This window comes from Camellia sinensis, chromosome 9 (genome assembly GCF_055761805.1).
Source record: "Camellia sinensis isolate YWXY chromosome 9, ASM5576180v1, whole genome shotgun sequence".
NCBI classification, from domain to species: domain Eukaryota; kingdom Viridiplantae; phylum Streptophyta; class Magnoliopsida; order Ericales; family Theaceae; genus Camellia; species Camellia sinensis.
Genome location: NC_138969.1, coordinates 46,116,938 through 46,131,698, shown reverse-complemented (window position 1 = coordinate 46,131,698; position 14,761 = coordinate 46,116,938). Strand labels below are relative to the sequence as shown.

Here is a 14,761-nt window from a genome sequence, read left to right as displayed (position 1 = left end):
CGGTCTGTAGCTATAATTTTTTTTTTTTTTTTTTTTTTGCTGTTGAGCACCAGTCTCTTGCTGGTGGTGGAGCCGCACACAATGAAGCTGGTGGTAGAGCTACACACAACAAAGCTGTAGATTTTTTTCTTAAGAATCAAAGGTATAATTTGCTTCTCTCTTCTCTGCAATTAACCATGACCACACAAACAAAACCCTTTACCAACCAAAACCACAACTACACAAAATTTTGATTGTGGGAGAATATTATAATCTAATGGATGGCCTGATTTCACATAAAATTCAATTTTTTTAGGAAATAGAGGTCTGAATATTATAATCTAATGCATGGCTTGAATATTATAATCTAATAGAAGTCTACATACCAAATAGAAATAAAATAAAAATATCAAAACCCTTTGTCTTTCAGAAAAATTGTTTGGCTGACTGTTTCTGAAAACTGAACCCTTTGTCTTTCTTGGATTATTAGGGCCTGTTTTTTGTTTTCATAAAATTCGTTTGCATTACTGGGGCATGTTTTGTTTGTGTTTTGTTTCTCTAATTTCCCTTATAATATATATCTATCTATCTATCTATCTATCTATCTATACTATTATAAAGTGAACACTTCTTATGGTGTCCTGAAGCTTTACTCTCCTCATGCCATGTGGCAATATTTTTTATCTATCTATACTATTATAAAGTGAACACTTCTTATGGTGTCCTGAAGCTTTACTCTCCTCATGCCATGTGGCAATATCTTTTTTTTAAAAGCTTTACTCTCCTCATGCCATGTGGCAATATTTTTTATTTTTTAAAAAAAAGTTAAATAAAGAGATGGGCAAGGCTTGAACCCATGACCATGGGTTTAAGTACGAAGACTCATACCACTTAAGCTATATACACATTATAATATTAATTTCATTATTATTTTGTTTTATTCCTACTTATTTAAATTGCACACACATCGTGTGTGCCACCCACTAGTATATATATATATATGGCAAACTATTGTGTCCTATTGGATTATTAGGGCCTATTTTGTTGTGCTTTAGTGTCATGTTTTTATTTTCCAGAAAATTTTGTTTGTCAAACTATTTTCTAATTTTTTTTTTGTTGGAAATAACCCTCTTTTTAAGAAATCTCAAAAAGTTAGTTTTTAAATTTTCAAAGATTGTTTTCACACCAATATGGAAAAAAAAAGAAGAAAAAAAAAAACGATTGGGTGTTTCTGATTTTTCATTATTTTTCTTCCCGAAAACATGAAAACAAAAATAAAGAAAATGAAAACAAAAAACCAAATTGAGTAAATCCCAAAAACAAATCAAAATAGAACAGTTGAAGAAGAGTTATTGAAGTCTTGAAGAGGAAAACAAACTATCTATAGGAAGAATGACAATTTGTACTGTTTATATTCTATACTTCTATTTGCGTTGGTCCAATGGAATTTTTGGTACAAACCTTTGATAAATGTTAACATTATAGTATTACTTATACAAAATAATAGGGATTTATTTATGTATTTTTATAGATGATCTATTCAATATTTAAATTCATTTAATGATATTATTTATGATTAATGATTGATAAAAGGAAAATTTACCCATAAGTCCTAGTTTTTGAAACGTTGAACCATTTAGTCCTAAAAGTTTTCTTATGCTCCATTTAGTCCCATTTTTACATCAACATGATGTGAATGATGTAAATGATCTGGTGTTTCATTCCATAATTTGAAAATTTATTGAAATCTGATGAACATTAGATGTTTTTCATTCTATATTTTTAAACATTATTGAAATTTGATGAACATTAGATGTTTGAAATCCAATGTTTGTAACATGACTCTGATGTTATTAACATTGCATCTGATGTTATTAACATTGTAATGGGACCTTTCAGTCTATAAGAAAACTTTTAGGACTAAACAGTGCATAAGTTATTAATTTGGGATTTATTGGTGCATCCCCCTTGATAAAATAGTATTTTGTATGTTGGTGAATGCTGTTTAAATGAGGCTTGTCACCCTTTGCACATGATGTAATGGATTTTGGTTCCAGTATTCTTCCCTTTTAATATTTTTGTCCCTTTTCTACAAACCAGTTATCATTTTCTCATTATATTTTGCAATTCTCCCTTTGGCTATTTTTGTAAGTGAGAAGTTTGAAAAGTAACTAACTAAACGAATGTGGATTTAGTAGATCACTCTCATCGACTAACACATCTAATTGTACTTGGTGGACAATTATGGTGGAAACTACTCAAGATCGCCAAACAACGCCTAGGAGTTGTAATGCTCTAATTTCTCAAAAGCGACTAAGAAACCTCGACGCACTCATAAGACTAAGGATCAAAATAGTGGAGTTAATGAATAGGACATGAATGACATAGGTGTTGTTCTAGCAAAAATGGTTGAGGTCGAAAACGATGGGGGTAATCAATTGAATGTTAGTAACATGGGTGATGAATTGGGTGACGAACCAATAAATATAGGTGACGATCTGGGTGATGAACCAACAAACATAGGTGATAATCCAGGTGAACCAACAGACATGGGTGACTATGAAGACCAACCAGCAGATGCAACCGAAAAAGGTAATGAAGATCTTACTGGACTTTCTCCTGCAGGGCCAGATGATCCTTTAATTTTGAAAAGTTTTCATTGTCATGTAGCAGCAAAAATTTGGCATAATGATGTAAGTCATTGTCTTACATTAATTTAATGTTTTAAATTTTGTTTTAACTTTACTACTTCTTTTTATTTTTTATTTTTTATTCTATGTTACAGGAACGCAGAATACTTGTTTAAATCATGGTTTTAAAGTTGGTGAATGGTCATTCAATTTGGAAGAAAATGAACAGTACAAATTTCATGGTTTAATTATGGATTCGAGGTTTATTTCTTTAGTAAGTTGCTTGTATAAATTTGTAAACAAAGTTGTAGTTTCAGCCTTTGTGGAAAGATGGCAGTCAGAGACAAACAAGCTTCATCTACCATTTGGTGAGATGTCACCAACCTTAGATGATGTTAGTGTAATTCTAGGGATTCCAGTGATTGGTAAATCTGTCTCTTGCAAGAAGTTATCAAATGTTGAGGTTGCAAATCTGCTAGTTGAGGCTTTGGGACTAATAGTAGATGAGACAAATGTAACGTTGAAAGTAGCATGGAGCCAGTCTATCAAGGCAGAATGGTTGAGACAACGGTTTAGGTCAGTATTTGATGCGAACAATGATAATACCATTGAGTGTGCAACTAGGACATATTTGTTATATTTGTTCGGTTGTACCTTGTTTGCAGACAAAGATTAGGACACGTGTTCCGATAGCGTATTTGTCTTTTCTTATGGATTTGCGATCGGTTGCTTCTTATGCTTGGGGTGCAGCCGTATTGGCTTTTTTATACCAGCAATTGGGTACTGCCACAAGGTATGCCATGAAACAGATGGCGGGATACGTGACATTGCTGGAAGCTTGGATTTACGAGCATTTTGTTGGTGCTAGACCCTACCCCAATTTGGACTACAAAGAAGATTAGCCTAGTGTCTTTCGTTGGATTTCTCGCACTCAATCTGGTTCGTCAACGTCTATTTTACAAAGGTTGCAAGAGGACCTTAACAGATTGGAGACCCATGATGTAAGTGTCAATCTTAACTCCGTGTATGTACATATTACTTGCTATTATTCAACCTAATTCATAACTTACGTATAAATATTTGGCTGTTATAGGTTATTTGGGATCCATAACATGATAAGCGTAGTGAGCATCCTTTTTCTGATGTTGCTTACTGTAGTGGATGCTTAAAATGTGTGTACATTGTTGAACCATACCATCCGAATAGGGTGTTGAGACAGTTTAGCAGGGTGCAAACTATTTCCTCATCTCCGCTTGCTCTGGTTCAAGCCTCTAGAGGATCCACTGCAAAACAGTCCAACATTGCGTACAAATTTGGATATGATTTGGGAGAGTTAGGAAAATCACTAGTTGTCTAAGATGACGCGTAGTGTTCCAGTCTTGTATCCATGGGATTGTGTGCTAGGTTACTTGGACTAGTTTACTTTCATTTCACACGTGCAAATTCAAAACTTGACACATCGTTCTAAGTATAACCCACGCACTAAGACATCAACTAATTATCGTCAGCTTCAATTCATATGTCAACTTTTAACCTTTTCATTTTCATATATATTTTGTTTAAGGTAATTATTAGGCTTTATTTTCTTGTTTGCAGCGTATTAACAGTGCCTTGAGCATTTCACGTTCAATGATCATATTGGGATACAATGAAGCAACTCCTACCCAAGATATGTTACGCTATGCCATGAAGAAGATAACACAAGTATTGGAGGGCCAACAGTCCAGTGAAGAACATACACCATCAGAGAACTTGGTGTACACTCATCGCACGAAACGTGGAGTAACATCTTAGACTTTAGTATTTATTGGTTTTAAATGTGCTTTTTGAAATCTTAGTCTCAAACATATGTTAGACTTTATTACATGTTAGACACAAGTATAACAAATGTCAGATAACACTTTAGTATATGTTAGTTTGTTTGAGAAATATTTTTGGTATATATTTTGATGGTAGTTTGTATATGACACATGTAACAACCCCAACCTCTGATTAACGCTAATCCATGATTAATTATGCCTAATTAGAAATTTAGTTGAATCTTGAATTAAAATGCATGTGTGTGTGTTGCATTGTTGTGTTTATATCTGTTACGCGTAGAAATATCTGTTCACGATTTAATTTCGGTTTGCGAATTGAAAGCCTTATTGGCATTCGAATCAGAAATTGACTTGATTTATGTACTAGTTAGAATTTATAGAATTTTATGGTAGGTTTAATTAAAATTCGGTTCGAAACGATTAAATTTGATTAAAATAATGACATTTGTTTATTTGTGAGCCATTACCACTTATTAGGCTAATTGAGCCCCACTCACCTCCTTTAGTCATTCTTAACCACACTTGAGCTTTGAGAGGAAGAAAACGTGGGAGAGAGTGAGAGAGGGAAGGAATTGGGATCAAGCTTGAGGATTAGGAGAAATTGCTAGGAGACCTTGGTGGTTTGCTCAAGAACATCTCTAACCATAAGGAATTGAGAACTTCAGGTAAGAATGTTAGTCTCTAGCCTTGTAATTTAGTTGATTAAAGCTTGAAATTAGTTATGTAGGTGAATTAACATGTGAATTGAATTAAAGGTTGGGAATTAAGAATGAATTCATGCATGCATGCATGTTTCATGGTATTTTAGAGATTTATTTCAAGAATTCCTTTATGCATGTGTTGAGTCTATTCTGATTTTGGAAACACAATGAGTTTCATGTGATTTGGTAGCATTTGATCATGTTTTGAAGAGCCTTAGCTCAAAAATGTACTTGCATGTGATGTTCATCAATTGATTTTGAATTTAAGTTGAGTTTGTGCAAAATTGATATCCTTTTGGGCCATGATTTCTTGAAATGATCTTTTAAACATGTTGTTCTATGAGTTTTTTAGTGTGTTCCAAAGTTTTGGGCCCAGAAAATTGAGTTTGATGCTTCAAAGGTCGAATTTGAGCTTGGTGATCAAATCTGGAATTTCCAGAAATTTGATCCACGCTCGAGTGTGGGACTTTACGCTCGAGCGTGAACCCTGAGTACGTGCACTCCGCTCGAGCATGGAAGTATACGCTCGAGCATGAAATGCATATACCCAGAAGTTCTTGTGTTTTACAGTTCGCTCGAGCGAGGGAATCCATGCTCGAGCGAGGTTCTGAGTCTCACGCTCGAGCGTAGGTCAAGCGTGAAAATCATGCATCCAGTACTTTTTCATGAGTTTACAGTACGCTCGAGCGAGGAGATTCACGCTCGAGCGAAGCTTCATTGTCTGCATGTCCGCTTGAGCGAGGGAAGCCACGCTCGAGCGTGGACCTTATTTTCAACAAATCTTGAGAAATGTTTTCCCAACGCATTCTTGCATCCTCATTCCATCCTAGGCATTTCTAAGCCATGTTTACGACCCCACAATGAGGATTAAGGGCTAGAAACACACTAAGAGCAAACGACGTAAGTTATATACAATTTGAACGTGTATTTCAAGTGTGTGTTCATATATGTGTTCATGTAGGTCACGCGCCTCAGAACAAGTGAAGGCCCGCATTACCATCTAGTTAGGGCTATCAATCATCTGTGAGTAATAACTTTGTAAAGTTATGTTCAATGTTAAGTATTTTTTGAATATAATGACACGAAGTAATTAGTTCTCTGAAATGCTATGCTATGTTTGAAATGAATGAATGAATGTCCAAAATTTTGAAAGTTATTCGTGGCATCCTTAGCATCATATGATATGCGTCCTTTTATGGGTCATCAGGTCCCTTTATGGGTCATCAGAAACGTCTCTGTGCACATGAGTCATCAGAATGCCTTCAAGGCCGTCCCTTTATGGGCCATCGGATTTGTTAACGCTAAGGGATGTACCACGTATGATTATATGCGAAATCTGAATATGAAAATGATTATGAATATGTATATGAATTTGTTCTGATAAGAATTTGATTTCTAACTCTGTGACGGACATCATTCATTAAATCCTTTACTCTATTACTATTTGCTGGGCTTTAACTCACAGTTTATATTATGTATGTAGGTGAGCCGGCGTGTGACTAGGGCCAAAATTGACGGCCTTCTGTTCTGTTTTGTCAGTCAACCGTTGTGCCTCCCGAGGAGGTTCCGAACGAAGCCTAAGCCATGGCTATTTTGTATTAATGTTAGTCTTTGTGTATGCTCTGTAAAGTCAGGTCTTAGGAATTACATTCTGTAAATACCTTGTAAATATTGTGTATTTGGACTGGCATGTTTATGTATATATAAATAAGTTTTGAAATGTTCTATCCCATGTACGTTATCACAGCTCATTGGACCTTGTCTATTTTGTATTATTGCTTTCGCAGCCCCTTATTATTTGCTAATCTGTTCAGAGGCCTTTGGTAATCCACAGATTACTGGCCGGTCACGGTGCTAAACCTACAGGGGCGGGTTTGGGTCGTGACAATACAAGTATGAGCTAGGCTTGTATATGGCTTTACCATACCTTTTTGGGCACTCAATGAATTAGTTTGATGGTATTTGGTGGTTTAACAATGATATTGAAGTTAATGAATTTGTTTGGAATTGGTTTGATGGTTTGATAGTTTGTTTGTTTGAAATAGGGATTGCAATTTGAACCCGGCCCAACGGGGACCCAACCCCCGACCCCGATTTGAGCAGTTTTTTCCCGAAAAATGTCCCCAATGGGACGGGGATGGTATTTAAAAATCAATCCCCGATCACTTTCAAGTCGGGGATGGGGATACGTGTCCCAGCCCCGTCCCCTGGCCCGTCCCCGTCCCCGTCCCCGTCCCCGTCCCCGATTATCTCCTGAAATAAAATTACTATTTTACCCCTAGGTATATATATATAAAAACCAAACCCTTATCACACTATCATTTCTCCCTCCGTCTCACCTCATCTCTCGTCTCTTTCTCTCTCCCCCTCACTCACGTCTCTCATCTCTCTCATATCAGTGCTTCTCTCATATCTCTCTTCCTCACTCACTTCTCCCTTTCTGTCTCACTTTTGAAGCCCTTCCTTCTCTTTCTTTGTCTTGCTTGTGAATCGTGGTCTATCCGTGAAGCCCACTGTTGCCACAGATCTGAACTGGACCAGGAACGATCTCGTGAAGTTACCGATCTGGATCGATCTGAACAGACGGTGAAGCTACCGATCTAGATCGATCTGAACAGGACCGTGAAGCTACTTGACCAGGAAGAGTTGCAGAAACCCTCTCTCTCTCTCACTATATATATATATATATATGTTGTTGATGAACAATTTTTTTTTAAAGTTATATGTACATCTGTTGTTGTCTGTTTTTGTTGATGAACACATATATATTTTTTTTAAAGTTGTTATATATATATCTGTTGCTGTTGGTGATGGTTGTTGATGATTGTGGTTAATCTGAATAGTTCTTCTTGTGTGTGTATGTGTGTGTGTGTGTGTGTGTTTTGAGAACAGATCTGTTGGGGATTTTTTGGGGTCGAGGAAACTCGATCCCCGTTAGGGGATGGGGACGTGGGACGTGATGGTTTCCCCGTCGGGGATCGGGGGCGGGGACGGAGAATTTTCTACTTTCCGAGGATCGGGGATGGGGAGTGTCATCTCCGGCCCGACCTGTTGCCATTCCTAGTTTGAAATATTGGTTTGTTTATTACAATGACTAATGAATAAGCAGAAATTTTATGTTCATCACTGACTAACTGAACAAATCCTCATCGTTCAGCCCTATAAAACCAAATAAAAATGACTCATTTAGCACTATAATGCCAAACAAGTAGTCTTCATTTAGCATTGTAATGCCGAATAGATAAGTTTTTTTTCAGTACTGTAGTGCCGAACATAAATTTCTGCTAGCCCAATCACAATTGCTGGCCTAATCACTTTAGCATTGTAAAATCGAACAAAAAAATTCGTTCAGCACTGTTTTTTCGAACTAATATTCTTTGTTTAGAATTGTTTTGTCGAACATTAGTGATCCTGCCAGCACTGTATGTCCGAACAAAATTTGTTCACCACTGTGTAACTTGAATCCATTCCAATTCACTTTTTTCGTCAACTTCAATTCAGTATAACACATAAAATAACATTTATTTCAATTTACTGTTTACCATTCCAATTCATTATAACAAAGAAAATAACATAACTTAAATTCATTCCAATTCACTCTTTTCCATTCTAATTCAGTATAACAAAGAAAATAACATAATTTAAATCCATTCTAATTATATTTCTTATCTCACTTGTATGACATTAGTCCTTATCCAAGTCTACTGTTTCGATTGTGGCTACGTCTGGATTGATGACTGATTTGAAATGCTGAACTCTAGAATTGTATGCAACCTCCCAACCAATATGCCATCTACACAAATTTGTAGTTCTAAGAAACACCGTACATATGGCATTCATAAGGGCCAATTCTCCATCTATGACAATAACAGAAGGAAGAGAATTTTCATCCATGACACTACACAAAATACCAAGTGCCTATGCGTGGTTATCCTTCTTCTCATGTTGGAGGTATGCAAATGCAACTGAAAATGTCATGTCTGTTGATGTCACACCTACAATCTCCAGAAGGGGCAATGGATATCAATTGGTCTTAGAAGTACAATTCATCAACAATACGTTTGGAAATGCACGTAACAAATTCAAACCAGTAAGATGTGCAAAGAACAAATCAGTCACTGTCTTAGTATCTGCATAGCTCCTATGCTGCTCAATGTACTTGTTGATCGCTAACTGACCTAATAGTTGTTACATTTGAGATCTCCCAGCTTTTTCAGCAACTTTATATCTCGACGTGCATTGTAAATTATCTTCATTGTGAAAGCGTTTGCATCATCACTTTGTTCAATGTAATCAATATCTCACTCGGTCGTATGATACTCTTCGATATGTCTACCAACAAAGAGGTTTCCTCATGTGACAACCTTCCAACATAAGAATGACCCTCAAGATATTTTGCAGCAGGATGATTATGCACACCACAAATAACCATCAAGATCCAGTCATCATTTGTGGCTAATTTTTTGCCCTTCAATAAAAAATGACATTCACATTTTTTAGTACCAGATAGTCTTCCTTTTTTTGTCTTAGGCCTGCTGTTTTTTCAAGTGTCCCTATAAGATCCACCCATCTCACAAGCTAGGCTAAGTCTTGGCTTCTTACCACGAATACCACCCTTATCTGATTTCTGCGCAACAATAACGAATCCATTTATTCTTCTAACTTGACGTGCCCATCGGCTTAACTTATCTCGACTCTTGAATATCTTAAATAAATAAATTAAACTAACTAATTATTGCACATAAAGAAGGACAAAAAAAAAGGTACATTATTTGTAAAACAATCAAAGACTCGCCTTATGAGTGACAAATTCATTATTATAATCCATTACAAATTATGAATCAACCTTACTGCCTCTAGTCGAAGCATCACCTTGAAAACACGTGTAAATGTAATTCAAAATTGAAAAAATTATGTTCGGTTGAATAGTGCCAAAACTAATGGTTTTGTTCAGTTTAACAGTGCCGAAAATAAAGATTATATCCGGTTCAATAGTACTGACTATCTGATTAATGTTCGGAATCCGTGTCTAAAGGTTTATATTCAGTACTGTATTACCGAACATAATCCTAACAATCGGCAAACCAGTATTGAATAACTTGAACAAAAGAAGAATGACTAAAAATAACCAAGAATGTTAATACAAGATAGATAAACTTACCAATGGAACGCTAGTCTCATTAGAATTGTTGTCCTCGTCCTCTATTGCTCTATACAGTGAAATAAGTGATGAAGTATACATTATACTTGAAGCAAAACTTTTTGGTTCAATAGGGTTGATGATGGTGATGAAGATGACACATTCAGGGTTTAAGATGATTATGAAGAATAATAGATTTAGGGTTTATGTTGGTTGGTTATGAAGAGTAATAGGTTTAGGGTTTACAAACATGGAATATGTATAATTGGTGTTAGAAATGGAGGTGGAGATAGCGGTGGGTGTCTAATATTATAGAGTGTTAGTTTTTATTTGATAGGTGGGTATTCCATTAAATGATGTCTTTTAATGTAATTTTACTTTAGAGTATAATTGTAATAAAAAAAATTATAAATTGGGGGTCCAAAGAATTTAGACAGATACTAATCGCAGCACTCTTTTCTCAATACTCACCACACACATTTTCAATTCTGTATCAATTTTCATAAAGTCCTAAATTACCCTCATCTTCTTCAACTCTCTATCCCAAACCCTAACCTAACTCAACCCTAACCTTTGCCCATCATCGGCGCCAACCACTGCTACCCCTCTCCCCTCATCACATTCTTATTGCAACACTCTCCCAACCTAGATTTGAACCCACCGCCCTTTTTTTTTTTTCTTCTTCTCCTCCTCACAACCCACCTCCGCTGCCATCATTTTCTACTACCATATCGCAAACCGCTCTCTCAAAACCCTAGATCTATGGTGAGGGTTTCGAGATCGACTGTGAAACTGAGAGAGAAAGAAAAAGAGAGAATGAACGAACGAAAAAAAGAAGAAAGAGATGGGTTATCAGGCTACAATGGTGCTTATATAATGGAAGAGAGAGATCATTGAGATATGATGGCATTTCCCTGCGATCTCTCTCTCTCTCTCTCAATCGCTCTATGGCAGGTTACAAGGCTATAAAGGAGAATAAGATGGGTGCCGAGAGGAGGGAGCCAGAGAGAGAAGGTGGCTGGAAAAGGTGAGTGGACTGGTAAATGGTGTTAGCGGCGTCGGTGCCAACGTCAGCTAGGGTTTGGAATGACAGAAAATATGTGTAATGAGAAAGTAGGGTTTGAAATTTGTGTCTAAAAATGTAATTTCACTGAGGGATAGAATTATAATAAAAATAAAAAAAAATTGTGGGTTCTAAGCAAATGAGCGATATGTAAATAGAATCACCCATCCATTTTTACATGTTTTTTTTTTTTAGGAGAGGGCTACTAATTGCCCCTACTTTTCTTCTTAGGACCTCCTCTTATTTGAACTCCTACCACCATTGCTCCATTCCTTATTTTCCTTTGGACCCCTACCATAATACCAAATATACCCTTAGGAAACCTTACCCTCAACTTCGAAAACCTCTCTTACAACCCTTATCTGCCATTTTATTCCTCACCGGTAGTCAATCATCACTACCTTGGTAGTCAACCATGGCAGCGCAGCGACGACATGGAATTTCTTACTTGTGCTCTCGCTCAATTGCAACGGGAATCGTTAATCTGGATTGTAGTGGTGGCGAAATCACCAGAGATAGAATGAGAGGTTGTCTCTCTCTCACTAATCTCTTTTTGTCTCATGGTGGTTAGGGTTTGGTGGTTAGGGTTTTACGAAGAAGTTATGGTCGATGGTCTGGGTTGCAATGGTGGTGAAATCGCCATAGATGGAAGGAGAGGTGGACTCTCTCTCTCTCTCTCTCTCTCACGATGGCTAGGGTCTGGTAGGTAGGGTTTCGCGAAGAAGTTGCGGTCGACGATGGTGGTAGGTGGTGATAGAATTACGGTTAGGGTTTTAGGAGAAGAGGAAGAGAAATAAGAAGAAGAAATAGCGTTGCTGGTGAGGAGGAAGATAAAAGTGGTGGCTATCGACGGTAGTGGAACTGATGGTGGGTTGGTGGCTAGAAGGTGTTGGTAAGAGTGGAAGTGGTAATGGGATTAGGGTTAGGTTAGACTTGGGAGGATAGGGATGAGAACAAAATTTGAATTTGATGTTAACAAAATTATAATATAAAAAAAAAATGGGCGTCCAAAGAAAAAAAGTAGAAACATTTAGCATCCCTGTTTTAGAGAGCCATACACCCCATGAATATACCATATTTATTAAGACACCCCTAACCAACAAATTTGAATTTTGTTGAATTTTTTTTAAACACTTTAATTAATCCAAAACCTAACCTTAGTCACTCCAATCACCTTTATCGCCTACCATTGCCTCCTTAATGCCCCACAACTATTTCTCATCCATCATTTCATTCGTTGCTTGATATTTCCTTCCATTTCAATGCTCAATATCCATTTTCATTTGCTCACGTTGGTTGTCGTCTCATCTTTTTCTCCTCCAATACCTTCTCGTCGGCCATTGCTTTATATTATTTCCTTTCGATGCCATCATCCTCTCATTGTCTTCCGTTGCCATCGCATTTCTTTTCTGACACCTCCATCTCTCCCTATTAAACCCTAAATCCATCATCTACAGCATAAAAAGAGAGAGAAAATTGTGGGGGGAAGAAAAAGAAAAAGATATAGAATAGTTTAAGAATAATAAGATGAGACAACGGTGAATGGCTGGAGAGTCGCATATGTAGAGTAATAGGACTATAGAGGATGAAGAAGTAAGAGGGTAAGGCGTTGGAGAGTGAATAATAAGTGAAGAAAGTGACCGAAAGAAGGAAAAAAGAGTTGCAGGCGGTAGTCGGAGAGGAAATGAGGGCTAGGGTAGGTTATAAAGGTTAGAGAAGTTAGGAAATAGCAATCAATAGTGGGAAGAGGTTGAAGTAGGGGGGTGGTCATGGGCTCAATAGCTTGCCCAATCTAATTTGATGGCCTGCCCAATTCAATTCGGTATTTTTAAGGCTTGGGAAAAAATATTTAGCTCATAAAGTTGGGTTAGATTGAGATTTTGAACCCATTTTATTTTTAGGTTTGATTTGGGATATTAAGTTTTGGCTCAGCCTAGTCCGGTCCGCCCACATATAAAATATTAATTTTAATCTTTATATTATTTAGTTACAAAAAAACTAAAAAATAATAAAAGATAAAAGAGAAGTATGTACATATATTTCTTTTTAGGACTTAAAATTAAAATATTTGTTAATTAAAATATTTATTTTATAATTAATTTTTTTAATGTTTCAAGTTCAAATAATTATTAAAAAGGTTAAAGAGTTTAATAACACTTTAAAAAAAAAAACTAAAAATATAAATAGTTCATATTTATATTTGTTAAGTTAAGTGGGTGGGTTTGAGATTTAGAAGTTCCTTTATGCTTGGGTTAGACTTGGGATGACACATGTGCTCTTACCATATCCATTATTTTTAAATAATTCACCAATTTAATTGTTTGTTTGTTTTTAATTCTGCAAACCTTCTGTTAGCTATTTTTGACACTTCTAAGATTAGAAATGTAATTCAAGCACACCAGTAAGGATCTGAAAAATCCTTACAGATAATAAATGTCAATTTCTATTATTGTGTTAAGGTTCTCTTAGCCTCAATAAAGAGGTCTTTACTGTGTTATGTTAAAAAATAAACCAAAGTTTTAAATCAAATTCGTAACAGAATGGGAGAGAGAGAGAGAGACAAGGTAGAAATTGCAATTGATTAATTGAATAAGCAATTACAAAATGTTACCTTTAATAAGGGTAACTTCGAAACTTTTAAACCGATCGAGTTCTGGAATTATAAGGCTAATTTACTCCTACGAAATGCAAGTGAAATGTCACAACCTGAACTCGCCCCTAGAGGTTTAGGCTATGATCAACCAGTAATCCCATATTAGATAAAACTGATAATTAATACATATAACGGGGCCTTGCAAAAGCAATATTAATTATAAACATGACCATTGAGCAGTGCATACATGAGAGTCTGTATAAAATTTAAACATCAACATCTCATAGATGTAAATACAAAGGTACGTCAAATATCTTACACTTATACAAAATCTGTACATAATAACTTCTAAGGACAAAGAAAACCAAAACAAAGTAACATGATCCACATGGTTGACACAACTTGGCTGCGCATGAGACCAAGATCGCCCCATCACGGAGGCACTCCAAAACAAATGACAAAAGAGTGGACTCCCGAGGTTGCCTTATGCTTGACGCTCTATTTGCTCACCTACAGCTCTCAAAATTTCAGCACAACGTTGATGTAAAATGAAGTCTAAGCATGTTTAACAAATATATATATATATATATATAAGGTAATTAAGGCCTCACTAATCACCTATGCTTAAGGCTAATCAAGTGGGTTTAAATCTAATCAATTATGATTATTTTATTCTAATTATATCTGAATCAAATTTTATTCAAACTTACTATATGATTCTAAAAATTCCAACTAGCCTGTTGAATTAACCAATTTTGGTTTCTGAATCCATTTGGGCTTTTAATTCGAATTCTAAAGTCGACAATTAAACAGATAACTCATAATCAAACAGATA

At 36.0% G+C, this 14,761-nt stretch overlaps 2 protein-coding genes across 2 annotated transcripts; both read left to right on the top strand.

Moving 5' to 3' along the window:
- The first annotated feature begins 815 nt into the window (after positions 1–815).
- On the top strand, positions 816–4,613 carry LOC114286950 (uncharacterized). The gene is made up of 4 exons (XM_082888640.1): positions 816–2,672; positions 2,765–3,185; positions 3,275–3,610; positions 4,206–4,613. Exons 1-2 carry the CDS (start codon positions 2,355–2,357, stop codon positions 2,783–2,785), a joined length of 339 nt encoding a protein of 112 aa, XP_082744766.1. The 5' UTR covers positions 816–2,354; the 3' UTR covers positions 2,786–3,185; positions 3,275–3,610; positions 4,206–4,613.
- Positions 2,983–3,511, top strand: LOC114286970 (protein MAINTENANCE OF MERISTEMS-like). Its single transcript, XM_028230191.2, has 2 exons — positions 2,983–3,189; positions 3,275–3,511. Exons 1-2 carry the CDS (start codon positions 2,983–2,985, stop codon positions 3,509–3,511), a joined length of 444 nt encoding a protein of 147 aa, XP_028085992.2.
- Positions 4,614–14,761: the final 10,148 nt, after the last annotated feature.

Coding starts and splice junctions, on each gene's coding strand:
- LOC114286950 (XM_082888640.1), top strand. CDS start 2,355: ATGAATGACATAGGTGTTGTTCTAGCAAAAATGGTTGAGGTCGAAAAC. Junction 2,673..2,764: donor CAAAAATTTGGCATAATGAT/GTAAGTCATTGT, acceptor TCTATGTTACAG/GAACGCAGAATACTTGTTTA.
- LOC114286970 (XM_028230191.2), top strand. CDS start 2,983: ATGTCACCAACCTTAGATGATGTTAGTGTAATTCTAGGGATTCCAGTG. Junction 3,190..3,274: donor TGAGACAACGGTTTAGGTCA/GTATTTGATGCG, acceptor CCTTGTTTGCAG/ACAAAGATTAGGACACGTGT.